Consider the following 27,815-nt stretch of genomic DNA (forward strand, 5'->3'; position numbering starts at 1 on the left):
GGATCCACAAATCAATTTTTATCAAACGTCCCCCTTCAACCCCTAAAAGGTTTGTTGCACACAATATTTGATCCGAGCAATATTTTCCGAGAAAAGTCAGGTGTAAGATTAAAATGGGAATCAAAATCGTCGCCATTATTGCTTGTAAAAGATTTCAAGTCACATGAACATAACCGCACAGTTTTCGTCCGTCTACTTAGAAAAATTGGCTGTACAATAGTGTTGATTGCTTTTGTCACATAGAGAAAAGCATTCAACTTGAAACAAATCATTTTTAAAAATTTCATTGAAAACGAGAAATGTATTTTTTTTCCTAAATAGATATTGTCCCGCTCCTTAAAAATAAGGGAATTCAGAAAAAAAATAATTGAAAAAGTCAAAAACGAACGCCAAGTATTAAAAGGTCGCGACCGTAGTTTCCAATGATTTTCTATATTTGTATTATCAATAAAAAACTTGAAAATATAAAAAAAAAATGAGATCGGTTTCTGAAGTTGCCAAATACAGTGAATGACATGTGGTTCCTATATAGTTGTCACGTCTCTCAAAAAGCAGTGAAATCAGTAAATATTAAAACTTCAAAAAGTAAAAAAGGCACGCCAAGTATTAAAAGGTCGCGATCGTAGTTTTAAAACTGATTTTCTATTTTTGCATTGTCAATATAAAAATATGAAAAAATTTCTAACTATGAAAAATCATGAGATCTATTGTAACATGTACAGTGAATGAATTACGTTTCTTGTAGGAATTCAGAACTTTGGAAATAAAAAAAAATGAGATCATTTTCTAACGTAGCCAAGTACAGTGAATGAAATAAGGTTCCTGTGCAATTCATTCGTGTACACTTTTAGCCCTTAGCAGTCACTTCTTCTGGAAAATTTTCCAGCAAGCGTCACAGAGCAACAAAGGATTCCAGAATGATTCTGCAATTTTCAAGAAATTATCATCTGCTTTTATGCTAGCTCAGGTTATAAACTTAAAACATTTTACACAATATGATACAAGAACCTTTTATAAAGAAAAGCGCAAATACGTGTACAAGTGCATGCGTTGTATCTATGCGATGTACTGCACTTTCATTGTCAATATTACACACAAACTTGGCGTGCATGGTTTTCAATCGGAAGCTCGGAAAGAGAAAATTGTTCAAATTTACTATGAAATCAATAATTAATTAGTATTTTATAAACGATTGTGAAAAAAACCGATCCCCCAATAAAATAAGAGAGGCCCTGTTATATAATGATTTGGCAAACAATATAGATGGGTGAAATTTATGGATGAAATTGAACAATCAAACGAACCGATAAAGAAATGAAACGAATTAATCCCTGTATACGCCTTAATCTTGTACGGATAGATACGGCCAGTCATTCATGCGCATACGCATTCTAATTTATCCACACGTCACTTTTGCTCGTTTGTCCGTACACTTATTTTTTTACCAAATGGGCAGATGATTGGGTGAATTACACAAGTACTGAAATGGATGAACAAACGTGTAAGCTGTCTAAAAACTGATTTGAGAAAAGAAATTGCGTTGAATAGGAAGCATTTGGAGTAATGAATTCATCAGTCGAACTTATTGAATATGGACATTTTTGTTTGTGTACATAGCGCGGGATCTCACGTCGAACTACTCAATAAAATAGTTAGATGGAAAAGGGATGGCAAATTAAAAAACAATTAAATTAGAGGATCATCAAGTTTTCTCCAAATATATGGTCGGATGAGGCATTCCTTCGCCGAGCTTCCGATTGAAAACCATGCACGCCAAGTTTGTGTGTAATATTGACAATGAATTTGTGCAGTACATCGCATAGATACAACGCATGCACTTGTACACGTATTTGCGCTTTTCTTTATAAAAGGTTCTTGTATCATATTGTGTAAAATGTTTCAAGTTTATAACCTGAGCTAGCATAAAAGCAGATGATAATTTCTTAATAATGGCAGAATCAGTCTAGAAACCTTTGTTGCTCTGTGACGCTTGCTGGAAAATTTTCCTGTAGAAGTGAGTGATTAGGGCTAAAAGTGTACACGAAAATTCCACAAGAACCTTAATTCATTCACTTTACTTGGCTACGTTAGAAAATGATCTCATTTTTTTTGTATTTCGAAAATTCTGAATTCCTACAGGAAACGAAATTCATTCACTCTATATGATACAATAGATCTCATACTTTTCCATAGATAATAATTTTTTCATATTTTTTTATTGACAATGCAAAAATAGAAAATCATTTTTAAAACTACGGTCGCGACCTTTTAATACTTGGCGTGTCTTTTTTACTTTTTGAAGTTTTAATATTAGAGTATAAGGAAAAAAATCCCTAAAGTCCAAGGACAGACCTGTGACGAAATATTTCCAGTACAATTTTGACGAAAAATAGGTATTTTTTCTTGGAAACCAACGTTATAAGCCGAAAATCATATCGCGGCCTCCAACCCGCTTTCCGCCGTGCTCTTGGGTTCCTAATTGACAAAACATATTCGAGTACAAGGAAAAAAGTCGCCAAGGACAGACCTGTGACGAAATATTTCCAGCACAATTTTGACGAAAAATAGGTCCTTTTTCGTGGAAACCAACGTTATAAGCAGTAAATCGTAAATAATTCATAGAAATTTCAACTAAAATTATATAGTCATCAAAACATAAATAAAGAACTTTCGAGAAAAAAGACGTGATATCAAACCATAAACTTCCCCTAGGGAAAAAAAGGTTGGGACAAGTACATTGATGGTATCGTGTTTGCTGATAATTCCATCCATAAAAAAAACTTGGAAACCGATGCCTCATTCTTCATATTTGATTCGAACAGCTAAAATCAATTGAAAAAAATTCCATCTCATTTACGTGCAGCATTAAAATTTATTATATCAATTCGAGGCCAAGTATTTTCTAATGAATTGAAAAAAGTTACCACTTGAATTACGTGCAGCACTAAAATTTATGATATCAATCGGTGGACAAGTATTTGATTAGTAACTCCAAATTTTGACATTATTAAATTGTTCTAAGGAGCTTTTAAATCCAAGAAAAATCACATGAAAGCTAGTCATTTGTTACTCTATGGTGGCAGAAACATACTGTAAAAAATGTTATGAAATTTACAATACAGCGGTGTATGAACTTTACAAACTGGGTATATGAAATGAAAATTAATATACTTGTGTGGTAAATTTAAAACAGTATTCTACATTCCTATAACTGGTATGAAATTTACAATACATGATAATCAATATTCAAAACAGGTTTGAGAATTTTTCGAACTAGTGATGTAATATCCCATATTGTTAATTGGAAATTACAACATTTGTATATGAATCCACCTGTCGGAAACAAAACATTAAAAATACAGTACAACTTTGAAATTTATTTGCAGGTGTTTGGGAAATGATATACATATGAAGTTGAATTTCAGCATATGCGCGATTTGTGGTTCCAACTATGACCTTTCAAAAATGCTAAACGAGAATAAGAAACAAAAATTAATATACACGGTCAAAAATTATATTATGAACTCTTCAATAGATTTGCCACACATTTTTTTTGTAATTGTAACACCGCAAACCCCTAGGTTCAGAGTTTTAAAAATATTGAGGAGATTTTAGAATTTGACTGCCACCATATTGATACCGTCATTTTGAATTTTAAAAATCTAATGCCGGATTCGTAATCAAGTTTTTAATCCTTTCAGTCCCGACTTTTTTTATAGTAACGCAATTTTCGTCGATTTCTGAACTCGATGTCAAATTTAAAAAATTCGTAACTTCAAAAATGGATTTAATACGCTCATAACAATAAATACTTGAGAGTTTCCGAGGATGCTGCATAATTATGAATTCGATGCTAGTTTTCTGAATATTCTAAATGGCGGTCAAAAAAAGAAGAAAGTGGATCTATGCCCATGAAAGTGATTACTCTAGGGTTTTTGTTATTGACAATTACAAATCCTGTCAATTTTTACTCCAATTCGCATACAAATTCGTAGTTCCCAAGATCATCCACGGAGAGCAGAACACAGAACACTAATCCAATTTTTTTTTCAATTTGTTTGTTGTTTTTTTTTCTTTTAAATAAAAAACTATCTATACCAGATTTGTGAATAGTGACCCCGTAAAAGTAACAAATTTCAGGCCAATTGGATCGATTTTCAAACAAGTAGTCTGTCATTAAATCCGCCATTTTTAATTTAGAAAATTTTGAAAATCCGTAATCGGATTCGTAGTAAGCGACTCCAAAAACTTTCGGATACCAATTTTTATCAAAATCGGTGCAGACGAAACATTTCTAACTTAAAGAGTTAAGTCACAAAACTTATATAATGCCTTTTTGGCTTACATCTACCAATGTCGTGGTAGTGTAGTTGGTAGCGTGCGTAGTTAGAAATATGTAGGTAGGTAGGTAGATCGGAACGAATCCCCCATGTAGGTAGGAATTTTTCTTCAAATAAAATGATTCTAGAGGTACCAGAAATTGTGATGACCATCACGGGTAGTGAAAAATAATTTTTCAATTGATAAAATAATATTTTTTTCGATGTATCTTTAGCTACATTAACAACACCGTGTCCGCGTAAGAACTTCCTATTCATGTATATTAATTTTCATACAGAAATTTTTTACAGTGTATATGATTTTTCCAGTACTTAAGTGTTGGGATATTACTAAACGATTATTAGACATTCCAAAAGCAGGGCATTGATTTTCAGACGACAATATTAAAATTAATAAACGGTATCTGTAAAAAGACTTCCTACACTTTTATATTAATTCCAATACAGATTTTTTTTACAGTGATGAACCACCCCAGAATAATACATGGATTGTAAACCGATACATCCTGTAAGACTCTGGATGCTATCGCATACCCTTTTTTTTCTTTAACTTTCCATTTTCCCAAATTCTTCGAAACGCAGGTGCACCCCAGACGCTCCGCGACTCTCAGTCGCCACTAAAACTACAGGACCAGTACTGGAAATAATAAACAGTCCTTATCTCCAAGTTATTAGCCTACCCAACATTTTCCAAACTCACGCGAAAACTCCACATCTGCGTTTCGAAAGTTATGTTCCTCACGAATCCCGAAAACGCATGCTCCATATTCAAGTGGAACACGTGCAGATCTTAGAAACCCCATTCAACACACTTTCCCTAGTTCTGAGAAAATCTCGCGCGACTTTTCCTCCAATCATATCTCCGGAAAAGTCTCCCTCATATTCAAATCCAATCACCAAGTCAGACCACTCGCTTTACGACCTATTAACCAATCCAAACTGAAAAACCTTATCAAGAGACTCGGTAGAGTCTCGGGACAAGTACATTGACAGCCCTGTCGTCTGCTGGCCCGAGGCTCTCGCCGAGACTATACTTTCTCTGAATAAAACGATTCGCGGTGGTGGGGGTAAAATTGGCATGTGATTTTCTTTAATTGCGAAGCCTATGAGTTATGTACGACTTTGAAAATTGAACTTTCAGCTAATTAAGAAATTCTCTTTCGATTGCGTCCAAAATCAATACGATCGGTGGTGTAATTGCTGAGAAAAAACTTTGCACGGGCTCAAGATTATGCAAAAGTTACTAACACATCTATGGATTTACTGTGTCTGTACAGAACACCATCAAAGGCCTCTTGATGCCAGCTATAACCCATTTCTATGGAAGCTCGGGTCCCGGGATCCCGGCTACAGAAATAATGAGTTGTGATTGGTCAGGACACTTGCTGTACCGTTCCAGCGGAATACAGTTTATGAATATATATACAAGACCATCAGTCAGCCGTCAGTTATTGATGTTATAACAAACGGATTTTCGACATTACGAAGTGCGGGGTGACAAAAAAATATTTTTCATCTAATAAAGTGTTAAATATGTATTTATTTTATTAAAAATAGTGGTATGTGGTGTCATACAGTATTACGAAAACCAGACATATAGTGACTTTGACGTGATATATAGTACATCGCCATCTGTCAGTTTTTGATGGCATGAGCAAATTAATAGCAACAGCGATCTGAATGATAAAATTTCGGAGAAATAGTGCGAGCTGTATGAATTCGATTCAAAATTCTTATATGACTATAAAAAAAAAATGTTATGTAAGTTTTGTGAAAACCATGTGGGTTAGTTTACGCTCATCGCAATCGGTTCGCGAGTGTTTGTTATATCGAACATATATTAGTATTGGGAAATTTCTCCTTGTACAAATTCTTTGATTTTACGTTTATTTATGACATAATTTTGTTGCAATCCTGGTTCTGGTTCTTCAAAAATTTTCAACGGGAGTTATGTGAGAAAAATAAACTTTCGCTCATTATATAACCTCTCAAACGTTCTTTCCAAACAGAAATTTCATGTTGTGTAATTACATTATAGAAAAAATATGCGTGATTGTATGTAAATGAAAGCAAATAAATGTTGAAAAACTTCGGTCAAGTAAAAGTGTCTAATTCAATGTATTGTTGTCATATTTTCTTTCATTTCGTTTGGCCGTGTTCACCAGGCCCTTTTTCCCACCTCCTTAGCTTACAGTGTATCCATACCAATTTCTATTCATTTTCTAGACAATTCGAGTGACATTCGTATTTCTATTTCCTCATATTGATGTCAATAAATTGGAAAATTCATAACAAAAAGTTTTCATGATTGCTTGTTTACAAACACGAGTTTTAAAAAATCTTTGGGCCATGTAAATACATAGATATTCACTTGAATTGTTGCATGATGAATTTGGAAATTCATTTCAATAAGTCATTGGTTACTTATTTTTCGTGATATCAAAATTTGTATCTTCCAAATGCAATGAACACATCTTAAGTTTGACAACATGATGAAGCGACACGTATATTGAGTATTTCCAGACCATGTTTACGATTGACATTATGGATTAAAAAATTCATGTGTGTGAGTCTACGCCTGATCATTTCTGGATGTGATCAAATATTTTGTCTGTGTATAACCATGGAGACATACTAAATTACACTATTTGATTTACTTCAACATGCAGCGTATCTGTCTGTCACTTTTTACACTATTTGATTTACTTCAACATGCAGCGTATCTGTCACTTTATTTATTGAATATGCCATAATAAGTTTCAAAAATGTGGTTCGGGTAATTTTAAAGTTTTTTGCCCCATAGCACCAAAGTTTGTATTACTGGTACGCAGCGAATACCTATGAACTTTGATATTCCTGCGAAGCGGTAGGTGTGCCAATCTTTTCACTTTTTGGTTCCAACTGTAATATATGAATGAGATACATGAAACAATTATGCGTTCTGTTCACTTTCAAGTGCGCTGTCTTTTTTCCTTTTAGATTTGGCATAATAAATTTTATGAATCGGTGGTAATTTTTTCTGTCTGTACCAAAATTTAGATGAATAAATCGCAGCAAATACTTGCAAATTTGGAAAATTCTGTGTATTGACATGCATGCCAGGTATTAGTACTTCCTTTTTTTGATTATGGAATATGGATATCTACAAATAATAAAAATTATACATGAATTATAGGATTTGGAAATGGATTATAAATAATAATCAATAATAAAAAATAATGATGAATGATACAAAAAGTCAGCGATGGCCTGTTTATGAATGGCATAAGAAGTTATGTTTTCAAAATGCAATGCTCATATTAAAAAGTAAGCAATTCTGTTGGTCTTGACGCACTTCATACTTTTTCTTTTGTCCGGTTGAACCTTGGTGGCTACATGCAGAGTTTGAAAATTTTGTGCATCGACGTAGGTGCGTCAACTTTCTATCTCTGGGAATGATAATACGAATGGAAAAGATTGCTTCAAAAAGTCCTTGGAAGCACGTTTTTTAATGAAATAAAAACAACTAGCATTAGAATTCATTAAACATATGTGAAAATTGCGAATTCTGGTGGACTTGGTGAACATTATATATATTTTTTTCTTTCTCCTTCTGTCAAATTTGAAGGAAAATCAATCCAAAAATTCGTTTCATTGAAAAATCTTCATGTTTTCTTTATTCACAATGATTTCATCAAAACAGATGAAAACAAAATTTATAAATGAAGGGGGAAAATTCCACAATGATACAAAATATTGAAAAACCTTACGGAATATGATTTTAATCCCACAAAATTATAGACACGTTCGAAATGGTTGAAAAATTGAGGATATCACTTCAAACATTCGAAGAATATCAAACTGTTATAAATTGTACAAAACTTAAAGAAAATCATTGGAGAAAGGAGAATTATTTTTAAATATCACAATAGAAACATTGGAGAACTTGAGAAAATCTTATTTAAGAATATTTTTTGTGGTTTAGAACTACCACAGAAAAAAGATTTGATATCAAGCCGTAAAAATCCTTTCTCGGAGAAAAAAAAATTTGGACAATTACATTGATGATCGCTCGTTTTCGCATTATACCACAAAAAATGTAAACAAAACTTCTTAAATCACACAACAAAAATGATTTCGAACCGTAAGAAAATATCAAATATATTACAATCCTACAGCATTAGTGTATAATGTTCTTCACTAGTATACTGATTGTGCGGTATCAGTCTTTTTTCAACGAATCAGATGTTACAAGCCAAAATCATATCTCGGCCTCCACCCCGCTTTCCACCGTGCTCTTGGGTTCCTAATTGACAAAACATATTAGAGTACAAGGAAAAAAATCGCTGAAGTCCAACAACAGACCTGTGACGAAATATTTCCAGTACAATTTTGACGAAAAATAGGTCTTTTTTCGTGAAAACCAACGTTATAAGCCGAAAATTATATCTCGGCCTCCAACCCGCTTTCCACCATGCTCTTTGGTTCTTATTTGACAAAACATATTAGAATACAAGGAAAAAAATCGCCAAAGTAGCACAATTTTGACGAAAAATAGGTCGTTTTTCGTGGAAACCAACGTTATAAGCAGTAAATCGTAAATAATTCATAGCAATTTAAATTAAAATTATATATTCATTAAAACATAAATAAGGAACTTTCGAGAAAAAAGACGTGATATCAAACCATAAACTTCCCCTAGGGAAAAAAAGGTTGGGACAAGTACATTGATGGTATCGTGTTTGCTGATAATTCCATCCATAAAAAAAAACTTGGAAATCGATGCCTCATTCTTCTTATTTGATTCGAACAGCTAAATCAATTGAAAAAAATTCCATCTAATTTACGTGCAGCATTAAAATTTATTATATCAATTTGAGGCCAAGTATTTTCTAATGAATTGAAAAAAGTTACCACTTGAGTTACGTGCAGCACTAAAATTTATGATATCAATCAGTGGACAAGTATTTTATTAGTAACTCCAAATTTTGACATTATTAAATTGTTCTAAGAAGCTTTTAAATCCAAAAAAAATCACATGAAAGCTAGTCATTCGTTACTCTATGGTAGCAAAGACTTATAAGAAAATCGATTTTTCTCAGACTTTCAGGATCCTTGGTATTATTCACAAAATTCAACGTCGATTGGATCGATACAAATTATGTTTAAATAAGTGTTAAAAGTACTTGTCCGGCCCATCACTATTCATTCAATAAAAAATCAATCATAAAAAAACGAAATTGTATGGCAGAATCTGGTTAAAAATTTGTTGAAATGCGATTCATTATTAGTTTAATGCTTTTAATAATAGTATAGGTTAGTCCTTATTCCGTATGGAATTCGTTCGCTGGAAGAATAAGTAGGAAGTAAAAATTGACATCATTGAATATAAACTGGAAAGTTATTTTGGAAGCTTGAACATATATATTATGTACAATTTGTTTCATTTATCGATGCAGAATAAAATCCCTCGTATATTGCGGAATAATTTGTTTCCGTTTTTTATTGAATTAGTGCAACTAAGTAAAAATTACTTGAAGATAATTCTCTCAATTCCCTCTGCATGAATACTTGTGACTTGTGAACCATCAGTTCTAGACAAGCCCTGATTTTTATTTGGATAAACAAATTAAACGGAAAGTGATGGGCCGGACAAGTACTTTTAACACTTATTTAAACATAATTTGTATCGATCCAATCGACGTTGAATTTTGTGAATAATACCAAGGATCCTGAAAGTCTGAGAAAAATCGATTTTCTTATAAGTCTTTGCTACCATAGAGTAACGAATGACTAGCTTTCATGTGATTTTTTTTGGATTTAAAAGCTTCTTAGAACAATTTAATAATGTCAAAATTTGGAGTTACTAATAAAATACTTGTCCACTGATTGATATCATAAATTTTAGTGCTGCACGTAACTCAAGTGGTAACTTTTTTCAATTCATTAGAAAATACTTGGCCTCGAATTGATATAATAAATTTTAATGCTGCACGTAAATTAGATGGAATTTTTTTCAATTGATTTAGCTGTTCGAATCAAATAAGAAGAATGAGGCATCGATTTCCAAGTTTTTTTTTATGGTAGAAAAACTCCCCTATACAGCATCCATCCTCTAACTCCGACCAAGTCAAAAAGACTCTAGTTTTCAGTCAATTAGCAGCGAACCTCGAAACATTTAAGATCGGAGAACTCTCCCTTTCTAATCCAAATCATTTAGGAGAACTCTGTCTAAATCGCTAACTCAAAAATACGTAGTAAAAACATTTCAATTTCAAGTGTATATAAGTGTTCTAGTCTATCAATAAATTCATCAATATATTGAAGCGAAACACACTCTTAAACACTTATTTCGACGACATGGCACGCACGAGTGTTTACATCGGCGGCCATGTTGAAAACCTGTCACTTCGCGAAGCGGCACTCGGGAAGCGAGGCGCTCAGCGCTGCCAACTCAATTTCGCTTCACCAAAATTCCCTAGACTCGCAAAATTCTTGATTTTATTCAATTTTAATTAAATAATATTATTCTTGTTCAGAAAATTAATGCGGATCGTTAGAAAAATATATTTTGAATAAATGGGTGAAGATTTCAGAGTAAAATCATTTTTAAATTTAAGAAAACTTTTCTTTGAAAGATCGTGCGTGCACAGTGCGCATGCGCGATGACCTACATTCAACAGGCACGTGCAAGAACGTGACTTTCGGCAAATTTGTGAATAAAATAAAATAAAAATAATCTTATGGACAGAATTGATAGAAAATAAAACAAAATAATGGAGAAAGTCATAAAATGAATTAAAATTGATCAAAAAACTGTTTTATTGAATTATATTGAATTCTTGCACATGCGCGGTGTGACTACAGCTCGACTCAGCCAATTGGGACCTACGCGGGGGAGTTAGCGCACCAATCAGAGAATTTAGAGTGGGAGTCCCTGGTTCGAGATTAAGTCGCGCAGCGAATTAGAGAAAGGGACAAAGTCCAAGCGCGTTATTATTATTATTTCCTTTGTTCGAGAGAGTATAAAAACCCGAGCGCAGAAGCTCCGTGAGCCAGTCTCGTCTCGAATCTCGCCACGCTAGGAGCTAGTCTCGTCTTGAATCTCGCCACGCTAGACTCGCTAAAGCAACAACGCTCACTGAGCAGACAAAGAGCCAGTCACGTCTCGAATCCTTGAGAGCTCGACTCGCATGCCGATAACCAAAAGCCAGTCTTGCCTCCGGATTTCACCGCGTGTACTTGCCATTAAAACGAGAATAAAGAAACATCAAATTTTTCACTCATTTTAAAAATCGCTCTAAAATCAAAGAGCAAAATAACATCGATATTATACCACTCAGAATTCAAATAGAATAACACCTTTCCTCCTCACGCTAAGAGGGCCGGGTTCATTCGATTTCGTTTGAACTCAAGTTTCTTAGGTGAGAGTTTCCGATCTATCCAGGAGGGCCGGGACAGTTCGATTTCGTTCTGTCACAAGATTCTTGGGTAGGACTCCTACCTTTCCACGCCAGAGGGGCCGGGACAGTTCGGCTTCGTTCTGTCTCAAGATCTCTGGGTGGATTCTTTTCCATCAACGAATCATTGTTTTCTGAGTGGTGATCAAATTCTTTCAAAATTATTAAAACCAAGCAAGTTTTCTTTATTCTCAAAACGAGACAATTTCGAGTCAATTATTATTTTGAACTAATTAAATTATGCAGAACCAATTTAACTCACTAAAAATATATGAATTATATCGAGTCAAAAGAGTGAGATCAGCAAGAAATCCACTCGAACAATCAAATTTTTATTATATCGAGCCAAAAAGTGAGTTTCTAAGAATTAGAGCTCAATTATCAAATATCATATAAAATTAATTAAAAATTTATCAAAACCAGCGTTGGCGAGATTATTATTGTTATAATTGCGAGAAATATTAGAAATTTGACATTAAAAACGAATTCCTTCATGCGAGATAATAATTATTATAATTTCGAAAAATTGGATTATCGCGAAATTTCAATAAAAATTAAGTATTATCAAGAAAAATACCGGAAATAAAATTATTCATGCGAAATAAAATCTAATAAAACACAATTCACAGGCAAAACAAAATTCATTTATTTTTGTCATTTGATCCATGAATATTCAAAATTTAATAAATAATATGTTACTTTCAATTTAATTTCATTGCACTTTTGTTTTTCTTTCATGCCCGCTCTTCTTTAACATAGAATTGCTCGAATCCACGCGTGACGGTGTGCACAAGCACAAACGTACCGTTACAATATTTTATAGTGAACAAAATATCATCGCAAACACTTATTTCGTGAAGCCTTCGACACCGCTCCGTGATTAGAAACCTCTTCTAATTCACGAGCACAGCGTCTTCACAAGGTCACGTATACCTGAAAATATAACGTGTGTCCTCGGGCGCCGCACTAGTCCTAAGGAAGACTCACCGGCAGCGGTACTCAAAAGTACACATTGCCTCTCTAAATCGGCGACTGTGCGTCCCCACCTAATCTTCCCTCTCGGGACGTAACATAATTAAAATCAGTTTCAACAGTTTTATTTTCACATCTTCGATGCCCAAAAAACATAACCGGAGTAACCGTATGCGTGCGTAACGACGACTCTACAAGAGTTCTAACACCCCGGACGTAACCGTCACCCGGACGGGATGCGATCCTCCAAGTGCTCCGATTTGCAAGGAGTTTTTCTCTAAGTTTAAGAAAGTACAAAAGGTATTTCAAATCAACAACCAGACTGAGAACAATAAAAAAAACCATAGCCAGCATAACAACAACCACGCGTCAGAGTTCAAATTTCTACAACCTCTCTCTCTCAGCCTCCGAAAGCTCTTCTACCTAAATCCTTCCTCATCTACGTGCAGTCAAAAGATAAGTTTGACGATCTCTTCGACCGGGTTATGTCACAACCGCTCCCTCCTCCAGATCGCGCCTTTCAGGAGATTATTAATGAATTGAAGGCTTTAGAGAAAACAGGGGCCGCGAGAAGAACCACCGCGAAAAAGGCCGAAGGTGGTCAGTGACGTAACCCTATGGAAGCGCATTCAAACCGTCCCTCTTACAAAGCGAAGCGTTAACGTTCCTCCGCGATCGTCATTGGCCCGAGTTCTCGTAGAGGTCTCTCTAACACCATCGTCCGGACCGAGTGGGGAAAACGCAGCGGATATGCCGGAGTTGAACTAAATCCTCTCCAATTCCCAGAACCCTGAAACCCAAAATAATACGGTAAAAAATCCTAAAAAAACAAAAAAAAACCAAAAACAAGCACAAAAACAAAACAAAAATAAAAAAAAATCAATCAAAAGGTTACTTACCTATACCCACCTTACCTACTTACCTTTCCTGCCGACGACATCGCTGGATTCGCACGGACATTGCTAGGTAGAATTCTAAAGTCCGCGTTGTTCACTTTCTTTACTATGTTGCATTACATTATTGACTTCGTCTCACTACAATTTTTTTGCATCTGGACTTTCAACATTCTGTATTATCAAATTATTTGAATTTTTGTCATTTTAATTCTGAAACAAGTTAAAATATAATATAATTTAGAACCGCGAGCGAAATCCAGTTATCGATAATCGGCGATAGCGAATTTTTAACTAAAATAAAAAGAAACAAATTACTGTGTGAAAATCGCTTAACATTGTATAATATTGCTGCATAGAATTTTCCAAAATTCAGATTCCGCGTTCTCATAACTCTTTTATACCTGTTATTTTATATCCCTCACTTATTCAGAAAAATTTTCCAGCAAACGTCACAGAGCAACAAAGGTTTCTCGAATGATTCTGCAATTATTAAGAGATTATCATCTGTTTTTATGCTAGCTCGGATTATAAACTTAAAACAGTTTACGCGTACAAGTGCATGCATTGTATCTATACGATGAACTGCACAAATTCATTTTCAACATTACACACAAGCTTGGCGTGCATGGTTTTCAATCGGAAGCTCGGGAAGATACAATTGTTCAAATTTACTATGAAAACAAAAATTAATTAGAATTGTATGAACGAGTGTGAAAAAACCGATCCCCCAATAAAATAAGAGGGGCCCTGTTATATAATGATTTGGTAAACAACACAGATGGGTGAAATTTGTGGATAAAATTGAACAATTAAACGAACGGATAAAGAAATGAAATCAATCAATCCCTTTATATGCCTTTATCTTGTACGGATAGATACGGCCATTCTTTCATGCCCATACGCATTTTAATTTATCCACGCGTCACTTTCACTCGTTTGTCCGTACACTCTTTTTTTACCAAATGGGCAGATGATTGGATGAATTACACAAGTATTGAAATGGATGAACAAAGAAGTAAGCTGTGTAAACATTGATTTGAGAAAAGAAAACGCGTTGAATACGAAACATTTGGAGTAATGAATTTATCAGTCAAACTAGTCAAGAATAGATATTTTTCTTTGTGTACACAGCGCGGGATTTCACGTCGAACTACTCAATAAAATAGTTGGATGGAAAAGGGATGGCAAATTAAAAAACAATTACATGAGAGGATCATCAAGTTTTCTTCAAATATATGGACGGATGAGGCATTCCTTCGCCGAGCTTCCGATTGAAAACCATGCACGCCAAGCTTGTGTGTAATGTTGAAAATGAATTTGTGCAGTTCATCGTATAGATACAATGCATGCACTTGTACGCGTAAACTGTTTTAAGTTTATAATCCGAGCTAGCATAAAAACAGATGATAATCTCTTAATAATTGCAGAATCATTCGAGAAACCTTTGTTGCTCTGTGACGTTTGCTGGAAAATTTTTCTGAATAAGTGAGGGATTAGGGCTAAAAGTGTACACGAATGAATTCCACAATAACCTTAATTCATTCACTGTACTTGGCTACGTTAGAAAATGATCTCATTTTTTTTTATTTCCAAAATTCAGAATTCCTACAGGAAACGTAATTCATTCACTGTATATGTTACAATAGATCTCATATTTTTTCACAGTTGAACATTTTTTTAAATTTATTTATTGACAATGCGAATATAGAAAATCATTTAAAACGACGGTCACGACCTTTTAATACTTGGCGTGCCTTTTTTACTTTTTGAAGTTTTAATATTTACTGATTTCACTTCTTTTTGCGAGACGTGACAACTATATAGGAATCGTATTTCATTCACTATATTTGTCAACTTCAGAAAACGATCTCATTTTTTTTTTATATTTTGAAGTTTTTTATTGATAATGCAAATATAGAAAATTATTGGAAACTACGGTCGCGACCTTTTAATAATTGGCGTTCTTTTTTTACTTTGTCAATTATTTTTTTTCTAACTTAGCTGATTTTTTAGAGGCGTGACAATATTTACTTAAGAGAAAAAATACATTCCTCGTCTTCGACGAAAATTTTTAAAACGATTTGTTTCAAGTTGAGTGCTTTTCTCTATGTGCCAAAAGCAATCGACACAGCCAATTTTTCTATGTAGACGAACGAAAACTGTGCGGTTATGTTCATGTGAGTTGAAACCTTTTACAAGCAATAATGGTGACGATTTTGATTATCCATTCAGCAAATCGAATTTTCTAATGAAAGATTGGGAAATTCCTATGCAATGGGATGATATTTTCATTTTCTATTCCTTTTTTTGAAAAGCTCCACTTGTTTACTTGGAAAAATGATTTTTGAAACTATCTTCATCTCATTCATGGATTCCATGTTGACATGGATACTGTCAATGGTTTGCAATGTCCAAGGAGATGTTTCCATGGTATTCAATGTCTAAGACCACAGCTTTATGGTTATTGGTGTCCAGTGATATTTTTTCATGGTCTTCTGTAACGTCTGAACCTGCCTCGTCAATGTAAACTATTAAATCGCAGATCTAGATATCGATAACTATGAGGAAATATATCGTAAACCATTGCACCGTTTACTTAAATATCGGGAAATATAAAATTGTCGAATATATATTGAAAAATACGAAGGCATCCACCTAGACATCGAAAACTCTATAGTCGCCAAACTAGACTTCGAAAACTATAGAGCCGACGACCTAGATATCGAAAACCTTAGAAAAACTCACCACACTATCGGAAACTATGGAGCCATTGACTTTCATATCGGGAACCATGGACAAATTCACCTTAACATCGGAAACTATGGAGCTATGGACCGGAATAGTGAAAACTATGAAGTCGTCAACCTAGTCCACGAAAACAATGGGAAAACATACCTGGACATTGAAAACTACGGAGCCGTTGATCTAGACCTCGAAAAGCATGAAAAAACATACCAGCACGACGAAAGCCATGGAGAAATATACCTAGCCATCGAAAACCATGGAGCTGTCGACGTAGACATCGAAAACAATGGAACCGTCGACCTAGACCATGAAAACCATGGAGAACCATAACCAAACGTCGAAAACTATGGAAATGTTGACCTAGCATCAAAAGCCATGACGGAATATACCTGGACCACGAAAACCATGAAGGAACATACGTAGACATTTAAAACTATGAAGAAATATACCTGGACATCCAAAACCATGGAGGAATATACCTAGACATTGAAAAATATGTAGACACATACCTAGACATCGAAAAGTATGGAGTCATCGACCTAGATCGCGGAAATGATGAAGAAATATACCTAGAGAACAAAAACTATGGAAACTCAGACCTAGCCATCGAAAACTGTGGAACCATCAACTTAGACCACGAAAACCATGGAGAAACATACCCAGACATCGAAAACCATGGAGGAATATACCTGAACCACGAAAACCATGATGAAACATGCCTAGACATTGAAAACCATGGAGGAATATACCTGGACCACGAAAACCATGAAGGAACATGGTTTTCGTGGTCCTTCATACTTGGTCATTGAAAACTGTAGAGCCGTCGACCTCGACTGCGAAAACCATGAAGAAACATACCTAGACCACGAAAACCATGGAAGAATCTACGTAGACCACGAAAACCATAGAAAAACATATCCAGACATCGAAAACCCTGGAGGAATATACCTGAACCACGAAAACCATGGAGGAATCTACCTAGACCACGAAAACTATGGAGGAATCTACCTAGACCACGAAAACCATGGAGCAATGTACCTAGACCACGAAAACCATGGACAAACATATCCATACATCGAAAACCATGGAGGAATATACCTGGACCACGAAAACCATGAAGGAACATGTCCAGACATTCAAAACCATGAAAGAATATACCTAGACATCAAAACCCATGGAGGAATTATCCTAGACCACGAAAACCATGGAGAAACATACCTGGACATCGAAAACTAAGGAGCCGTCGACCCAGACCTCGGTAACCATGAAAAAACATACCTAGACGACGAAAGCCATGGAGGAATATATCTGGACATAAAAAACTATGGAGTCGTCCACCTAGAAATCGAAAATCGCGATAGAATGTACCTGAATCTAGTCCTCCAAAACCCATGAGCTATCGCCCTAGACATCCTCGAAAAATCCAGCGGCGTCGACCAGAATTTTATATTTTTTTATTTTTATTATTTATTATTTAATGTTATTCGTATTATTCAATTTTTTTATTTTATTATAATATTATCATTTTATATTATATATTGTATAATATAATATATATATTATATTATATATTAATTATAATAAAATATTTATTATAATAATATTTTATTATTAATTAATATTAATAAATAAAATATATATTATATAATTATATACATATTTTATGCGCAAACCAGGAGCTGGTATTGCCCCCGCTGTGCGCCCATTCTCTGTCTCTCTCGCTCGGCGACGCAGAAGGAGAGGGGGTAGCCGCGTTCAGCGTAGTGCGTGACGTAGAGTGTGACAAAAGTAAGAAATCGTGCAAAGGACGTAAGTCCAAATGTAAACAAGCGTAACTTACGCCTCTCTGTCTCTAAGAAAATGAAAATCCCGAAATGATGGATTTTAAATCCCTAACGTTACATATCTCAGGATTTACTGGACGGATTTACTTGCAACAAAGACCAATGGAAAGAGAAAAATCGAAAAAAAATCGTCACAAATTTTCAAGTTCTTTTATGAAATGGTTTATTTGTGAGAGCCATTTGAAAATTCTGTGACGTCATAAAACCGGCATATTCGCGTATATAAGAGTAGCGGCAGGGCTCGCGCTGGCTTTTCTTTTGCGCTGCAGTTTTTCCTTTTAATACTTGGCGTCGAGCCGCTACCGCGTCTCTTGAAAGGCAGCTGGAATCAACGCATGATAGCATTTAGGCCAGGTCGCCGAGAGCGTTATATAAAAAGACAGTATAAAATAAAAAACATTTTGCACATTAAATATGTTCAAGTTTCCAAAAATAACTCCCCAGTTTGTATTGGAATGACGGCAATTTTTACTTCTCACTTCTTCCAGCGAACGAATTTCATTCGGTATAACTAACCTATACTATTATTAAGAACATTAAACTAATAATAAATCGCATTTCAATACATTTTTAACCGGATTCTGCCGTACAATTTCGTTTTTTTATGATTGATTTTTATTTTAATAAATAGTGATGGGCCGGACAAGTACTTTTAACTCATATTTAAACATAATTTGTAACGATCCAATCGACGTCGAATATTATGAATAATATCAGAAGCTCATGAAAGTCTGAAAAGAATCGATTTTCTTATAAGTCTCTGCCACCATAGAGCAAGAAATGATTAGCTTGCATGTGATATTTTTGGATTTAAAAGCTTCTTAGAACAATTCCATAATGTTGAACTTTGAAGTTACTAATAAAACACTTGTCCACCGATTGATATCACAAATTTTAGTGCTGCACGTAATTCAAGTGGTAACTTTTTTCAATTCATTAGAAAATACTTGCCCTCGAATTGATATGATAAATTTTAATGCTGCACGTAAATTAGATGGAATTTTTTTCAATTGATTTAGCTGTTCGAATCAAATAAGAAGAATGAGGCATCGATTTCCAAGTTTTTTTTTATGGATGGAATTATCAGCAAACACGATACCATCAATGTACTTGTCCCAACCTTTTTTTCCCTAGGGGAAGTTTATGGTTTGATATCACGTCTTTTTTCTCGAAAGTTCCTTATTTATGTTTTAATGAATATATAATTTTAATTTAAATTGCTATGAATTATTTACGATTTACTGCTTATAACGTTGGTTTCCACGAAAAACGACCTATTTTTCGTCAAAATTGTGCTACTTTGGCGATTTTTTTCCTTGTATTCTAATATGTTTTGTCAATTAAGAACCAAAGAGCATGGTGGAAAGCGGGTTGGAGGCCGAGATATAATTTTCGGCTTATAACGTTGGTTTTCACGAAAAAAGACCTATTTTTCGTCAAAATTGTACTGGAAATATTTCGTCACAGGTCTGTTGTTGGACTTCAGCGATTTTTTTCCTTGTACTCTAATATGTTTTGTCAATTAGGAACCCAAGAGCACGGTGGAAAGCGGGGTGGAGGCCGAGATATGATTTTGGCTTGTAACATCTGATTCGTTGAAAAAAGACTGATACCGCACAATCAGTATACTAGTGAAGAACATTATACACTAATGCTGTAGGATTGTAATATATTTGATATTTTCTTACGGTTCGAAATCATTTTTGTTGTGTGATTTAAGAAGTTTTGTTTACATTTTTTGTGGTGTAATAAGAAAACGGGCGATCATCAATGTAATTGTCCAAATTTTTTTTCTCCGAGTGAGGATTTTTACGGCTCGATATCAAATCTTTTTTCTATGGCAGTTCTAAACGACAAAAAATATTCTTAAATAAGATTTTCTAAAGTTGACCACTGTTTCTATTGTGACATTTAAAAATAAGTTCTCCAATGATTTTGTTTAAGTTTTGTACAATTTATAACAGTTTGATATTCTTCGAATGTTTCAAGTGATACCCTCAATTTTTCAACTATTTCGAATGTGTCCATAATTTTGTGGGATTAAAATCATATTCCGTAAGGTTTTTCAATATTTTGTATCATTGTGGAATTTTCCCCCGTCATTTATAAATTTTGTTTTCAATAGTTTTGATGACATCATTGTGAATAAAGAAAATATGAAGATTTTTCAATGAAACGTATTTTTTGATTGATTTTCCTTAAAATTTGACAGAAGGAGAAAGAAAAAATATATACAATGTTCACCAAGTCCACCAGAATTCGCAATTTTCACATATGTTTATTGATTCTAATGCTAGCAATTTTTATTTCATTAAAAAACGTGCTTCCAAGGACTTTTTGAAGCAATCTTTTTCATTCGTATTATCATACCCAGAGATAAAAGTTGACAGACCCACGACGATGCACAAAATTTTTAAACTCTGCATGTAGCCATCAAGGTTCAACCGGACAAAAGATAAACTATGAAGTGCGTCAAGACCAACAGAATTGCTTATTTATTAATATGTCCATTGCATTTTGAAAACATAACTTCTTATGTCATTCCTAAATAGGCGATCGCTGACTTCTTGTATCATTTATCATTATTTTGAGTTATTTATTACTAGTAATCCATATCGTAATTCTATAATTCTTCTACAATTTTTATTAATTGTAAGTATTGTAACGGTACGTTCGTGCTTGTGCACACCGTCACGCCTGGATTCGAGCAATTCTATAATAAAGAAGAGCGGGCATGAAGGAAAAACAAAAGTAAAATGAAATTAGATTGAAATGACAAATGTTTTATTCAATTTTTAATTATTTTAAACCAAATTACAAAAATAAAGGCTTTTTATTTGAAATCGAGTTTTTCCGCTTTATTTTAATCGCATGTAAAATTTTATTTCCGGTATTTTTCTCGACACAAAAAGAAAATAATTTTCGCAGAATTAATTATGATGAATTTCGCAATGAATTTAACCTCGCTTTTATTTGAATAATGATAGTTTCGCTTGCAATAATAATTTTTCAATAATTCTCGCCAACGCTGGTCTTGATAAATTTTTAATTAATTTTGTTTGATAATTCGATCACTTGATAATTTGATAATTGAGCTATAATTCTTAGAAACTCACTTTTTGACTCTGTACAATACAAATTGATTGTTCGAGTGGATTTTTGTGGTTGATCTCACTCTTTTGACTCGATATAATTCAAATTATGATTTTTTTTTTTTAGTGAGATATTTCGCTTTTTGGAATAATTTAATTGGCTCAAAATAATAAATGACTCGCAATTGTCTCGTTATGAGAATAAAGAAACTTGGTCGGTTTTAATAAATTTTAATGAATTTAATTAATTGAATGGCCACTCAGAAAACAATGATTCGTTGGAAAAGAATCCACCCAGAGATCTTGAGACAGAACGAAGCCGAACTGTCCCGGCCCTCCTGGATAGATCGGAAACTCTCACCTAAGAATCTTGAGTTCAAACGAAATCGAATGAACCCGGCCCTCTTAGCGTGAGAGAGGAAAGGTGTTATTCTATTTGAATTCTGGGTGGGATATCAGCGATGTTATTTGGCTCTTTGTTTTTATGAGCGATTTTGAAAATAAGCGAAAATTTTATGTTTCTTTATTCTTGAAATTTGGGCGAGTTCACGCGGCGAGATCCAGAGGCAAGACTGGCTTTTGGTTATGGCATGCGAGTCGAGCTCTCAGGGATTCGAGACGTGACTGGCTCCTAGCGTGGCGAGATTCGAGACGAGACTAGCTGCTGGAGCTTCTGCGCTCGGGTTTTTATACCCGTTGAAACAAAGGAAATAATGATCATAATACTTTTGGACTTTGTCCCTTTCTCTGATTCGCTGCGCGACTTAATCTCGAACCAGGGACTCCCACTCTAAATTCTCTGATTGGTGCGCTAACTCCCCCGCGTGGGTCCCAATTGGCTGAGTCGAGCCGTAGTCGCACTGCGCATGTGCGAGAATTTAATAAAATTTAATGAAATCAATTTTTATTGCCTTTATGCCCAATTTGTGTCTTTTTGAATTATTCTGCTTTATTTTTAATTGATTTTCCCAATAACAAAGCTTTTATTTCCTTTTAATTAATTATTCAATCGTAATTGCGTCTATTGCACGTACCTATGGAAAGTAGGTCATCGCGCATGCACACTGAGCACTCGATCTCGCAAGGAGAAGTTTACTTAAAAATTTAAATAATTTTATCCTGAAATTTTCACCCATTTGTTCAAAAGACGTTTCTTTAATGATCCGCATTAATTTTCTGAACAAGAAAAGGTTTATTTAATTAAAATTGAATAAAATAAAGACTTTCACGAATCTAGGGAATTTTGTGGAATCGAAATTGCAGCAGCGCTGAGCGCCTCGCTTCCCGAGCGCCGCTTCGCGAAGTGACAGTTTTTCAACATGGCCGCCGCTGTAAACACTCGCGCGTGCCATGTCGTTGAAATAAAGTTCTCGAGTCGGTGTTTCGCTTCAGTATCCATATTTCATAATCAAACATAGGAAGTGCTAATACCTAGCGTGCATGTCAATTCACAGAATTTTCAAAGTTTGCAAGTATCCGCTGCTGTTTATTCATCTACATTTTGATACAGAAAGAAAAAATTACCACCGATTCATAAAATTCATTATGCCAAAACTAAAAGGAAAAAAGACAGCGCACTTCAAAGTGAACAGAACTCAAAATTGTTTCATGTATCTTCGTTTATATATTGCAGTCGGAACCAAAAAGTAAAAAGATTGGCACATCTACCGCTTCACAGGACTATCAAAGTTCATAGGTACTCGCTGCGTACCAGTAATACAAACTTTGGTGCTATGGGGCAAACCACTTCAAAATTCCATGAACCACATTCTTGAAACTTATTATGTCACATTCAAGAAAAAAAGTGACAGATACGCTGCATGTTGAAGCAAGCAAAATGCTGTATTTTTGTATGTCTCCATTAGGGTGCTTTTTTTTTTAGCAACATTTTTTTTTTTCACTCCCATCTCGCCTTTTTGTAGGGAATACCTTAAAAAAAAATCCCTGAAAATTTGAGCCCTTAATATTAATTTTAAGTACTCGACCAAGGCGTACAAAGATTTCCCCTTTAAAATACACGTAAAGTTCGATTTTTCTTCTTAAAAGTTCTACAGCTCAGAGGCATTTAATGGTACAACCTTGGTCGATGAGCGGATTTATTCAGAATTAAATGCTCCACAAAAGTGTCCATTGTGGCGTAAGTGTAACTCGAACTGGCGAGGTCGTAGAGGTCACTCAACCCAATTTTTTCATGAAATTCTCGTTTTTTTGCCTCTATCTCGTAAATGACGAGAGCTACAGAAAAAATAGGAATGACAAACTTGGTGGAAATTCAATTTCCTACAAAAAAGTATTCAAGCACCAAATCGCTACCATCGATATTTCTTAAGATATTGGGCTTTTAAGTTGAGGTAGTATGGAATTTTCATGAATTATTGAGCTAAATTGTATAAGTTGTTAATTTATTATTCTTTATTGTCACTTAAATCATCAACTATTTATTTGTTAAGTTGCAAATGATTGAAAAGTTGAATAACTGAACGTTTTGAAACTGAAATTCGGAAAAAAAAAAACATTTTCAAAGTGCTTAAAAATTTTTTTTTCACTTTTCACGAATTTTTCGATTGATTTTCCCCTGATTCTTCGAATTTATTTACCAGTAATTGAATACCTATAAAGTTCTAGTTGAAAATATGTTGTATATACGCAAAATATTTCAATATTATTTTATATCTATATATCTTGTCTTGCTTATATATAACATATTTTCAACTAGAACTTTATCGGTATTCAATGACTGGTAAATAAATTCGAAGAATCAGGGGAAAATCAATTGAAAAATTCGTGAAAAGTAAAAAAAAAAATCTAAGCACTTTGAAAATGTTTTTTTTTTCGAATTTCAGTTTCAAAACGTTGAGTTATTCAACTTTTTAATCATTTGCAACTTAACAAATAAATAGTTGATGATTTAAGTGACAATAAAGAATAATAAATTAACAACTTATACAATTTAGCTCAATAATTCATGAAAATTCCATACTACCTCAACTTAAAAGCCCAATATCTCAAGAAATATCGATGTTAGCGATTTGGTGCTTGAATACTTTTTTGTAGGAAATTGAATTTCCTCCAAGTTTGTCATTCCCATTTTTTCTGTAGCTCTTGTCATTTACGAGATAGAGGCAAAAAAACGAGAATTTCATGAAAAAATTGGGTTGAGTGACCTCTACGACCTCGCCAGTTCGAGTTACACTTACGCCACAATGGACACTTTTGTGGAGCATTTAATTCTGAATAAATCCGCTCATCGACCAAGGTTGTACCATTAAATGCCTCTGAGCTGTAGAACTTTTAAGAAGAAAAATCGAACTTTACGTGTATTTTAAAGGGGAAATCTTTGTACGCCTTGGTCGAGTACTTAAAATTAATATTAAGGGCTCAAATTTTCAGGGATTTTTTTTTAAGGTATTCCCTACAAAAAGGCGAGATGGGAGTGAAAAAAAAAAATGTTGCTGAAAAAAAAGCACCCTAGTCTCCATGGTTATACGCAGACAAAATATTTGATCACATCCAAAAATTATCAGACGTAGACTTACACACATGAATTTTTCAACCCATGATGCCAATCGCAAATATGGTCTGGAAATACTCAACATACATGTCGCTTCATGACTTTGTCGCACTTTAGAGGTGTTCATTGCATTTCGAAGATACGAATTTTGATATCACGAAAATTAACCACCCAATGACTTATTGAAATAAATTTCCAAATTCATTATGCAATAACTCAAGTGAATATATCTATGCACTTACATGGCCCAAAGATTTTTCTACAACTCGGGTGTATAAACAAGCAATCATGAAAACTTTTTGTTATGAATTTTCCAATTTATTGAAATCAATATAAGGGAATAAAAATACGAAAGGCACTCGAATTGTCTAGAGAATGAATAGAAATTGGTATGGATATACTGTAAGCTAAGGAGGTGGGAAAATTAAAGGGACCGGTGAACACAGCCAAACGAAATGAAAGGAAATATGACAACAATACATTGAATTAGACACTTACTTGACCAAAGTTTTTCAAACTTTATTTGCATTCATTTACATACAACCACGCATATTTTTTTTATAATGTAATTACACAACATAAATTTTCTGTTTGGAAAGAACGTTTGAGAGGTTATAATGAGTGAAAGTTTTTTTTTCTCACATAACTCCCGTTGAAAATGTTTAAAGAACCAGAACCAAGATTGCAACAAAATTATGTCATAAATAAACGTAAAATCAAAGAATTTGTACAAGGAGAAATTTCCCAATACTAAACTAATATATGTCCTATATATGCTTGAACAATATATCACGCCAAAGTCACTATATATCTGGTTTTCGTAATACACTGCATGTATGACACTACATACCACTATTTTGAATAAAATAAATACATATTGAACACTTGATTACATGAAAAATATTTTTATTTCACCCCGCACTTCGTAATGTCGGAAATCCGATTATTATAACATCAAAAGCTGACAGCTGACTGATGGGATTGTATATATAGGTATATATTCATAAACTTTATTCCGCTGGAACGGTACAGCGAGTATCCTGACCAATCACAACTCATTATTTCTGTAGCCGGGATCCCGGGACTCGAGCTTCCATAGAAATGGGTTATAGCTGGCATCAAGAGGCCTTTGATGGTGTTCTGTACAGACACGGCAAATCCATAACTTTTGCATAATCTTGAGCCGGTGCAAAGTTTTTTCTCAGCATTCACGCTACTGATCGTGTTGGTTTCGTGCTCATTCGAAAGGGATTTTGAAAATTAGGCTCCAAACCAATTTTTGATTTATAAAAAATCTCCTGAGCTCTGCAATTTTATAAAATGACATACCAGTTTTACCCCCACCACCGCGAATTGTTTTATTTAGAGAAAGTATACTCGGCGAGCCTCGGGCCAGCAGACGACAGGGCTGTCAATGTACTTGTCCCGAGACTCTACCAAGTCTCTTGATATAGAAAAACAGATTGAATGTTGGAAAAAAGTATTTTGACTCGTGTTCGCTGGTGCTCTACGTAGACTGACTAGTAGTGCTATCATACCCATCGTCCGCACCGCAAACTAAATAATGTACTCTCTCTCTTTCTCTCACTCACACATTGCTTGTATATATATATATATATTTATTTTTTGTACATAGGATCCTGTTTCTGGAAACACGACTGATGTACCCCTAGCTGAATTCACTGTAAAAAAAGGCCATCGTTATCGCTTCCGTATGATCAATGCATGCACTATGACATGCCCTATTATGCTGAGTGTAGAGGAACACAGACTTATGGTTATAGCAACTGATGGAGAGAACATTGAACCCGTTTTGGTGGACAGTATTGTATCGCTTTCTGGTAATGTATTGATACAAACACTCAAGTACATTTTCAAACTATTTTTTTTTTTCAAATTGTATACCGAGGATAGGGAAAATGCATTACTTTCGCATTATTTCAAGTCGGCGCTCGATCTCCCTTGACGCCCCTTAGGGTTCCCCATCCTCCACAAGGTCCCACTTGCAGCGGAGGATGACCTCGACAAAAAGGTCAACCTCCGCCCAAGCTTCTTCGTCCAGGAGCATAACCCCGACGATGTTATTCAGAGTTATGCTCCCGTACTTTTCCTCCAATGGGCCTTCCACACTCTCCATTCTTCGCATTCGAAGAACGTGTGGAGGGCATCAAAAGATTTTCCAACTATTACAGTTTCCACCATTTATAATAACGAGTATAGGCGCGCGCTACGCGCGGGTTCTAGAAGGTTTTTTTAGGCAAATATACCCTAGGAAAAAAAAGGTTGGGATAAGTACATTGATGTTCCCTCGTTTGCTGATAATTCCATCTATAAAAAAACTTTAAAAAAAATTTTTTTAAGAAATTGTCAAAAAAATTATTTTATAAAAAAAATACAGAACAATTCGAAAAAAATTTCCAAAATCTTTAAAAAACTTTATCATTAAAAAAAACTAATCTGTATCTATTTTTCTAAGTGTCAAAAGTATCAAATAACAAGTCAAAAATAAAAAACCGAAAAATCGTGCTTGAAATCATTTTGAAAACCGATGCCTCATTCTTCTTATTTGATTCGAAGAGCTAAATCAATTGAAAAAAAATCCATCTAATATACGTGCAGCATTAAAATTTATTATATCAATTTGAGGCCATGTATTTTCTAATAAATTGAAAAAAGTTCCCATGTGAGTTACGTGCAGCACTAAAATTTATGATATCACTCGAAGGACAAGTAATTTATGAGTAACTCCAAATTTCAACATTATGGAATGTTCTAAGAAGCTTTTAAATCCAAAAAAATCACATGCAAGCTAGTCATTTCTTACTCTATGGTGGCAGAGACTTATAAGAAAATCGATTCTTTTCAGACTTTCAGGAGCTGCTGATATTATTCACAATATTCGACGTCGATTGGGTCGATACAAGTTATGTTTAAATATGAGTTAAAAGTACTTGTCCGGCCCATCACTTTCCATTA

At 34.4% G+C, this 27,815-nt stretch overlaps 1 protein-coding gene across 4 annotated transcripts in view; it reads left to right on the forward strand.

Annotated features, from left to right (window-relative positions):
* LOC122407504 (laccase-2-like) overlaps positions 1 to 27,815 on the forward strand; it is a 577,870-nt gene that overhangs the window by 198,758 nt on the left and 351,297 nt on the right. For all 4 annotated transcript variants that reach the window (XM_043413765.1, XM_043413764.1, XM_043413766.1 and 1 more), the window contains exon 3: positions 26,476 to 26,680. In XM_043413765.1, coding sequence (XP_043269700.1) covers positions 26,476 to 26,680 — 205 coding nt within the window. The remainder of the gene's footprint in view (positions 1 to 26,475; positions 26,681 to 27,815) is intronic.

The sequence above is a fragment of the Venturia canescens genome, chromosome 3 (assembly GCF_019457755.1).
Source record: "Venturia canescens isolate UGA chromosome 3, ASM1945775v1, whole genome shotgun sequence".
Classification (NCBI taxonomy): Eukaryota; Metazoa; Arthropoda; class Insecta; order Hymenoptera; family Ichneumonidae; genus Venturia; species Venturia canescens.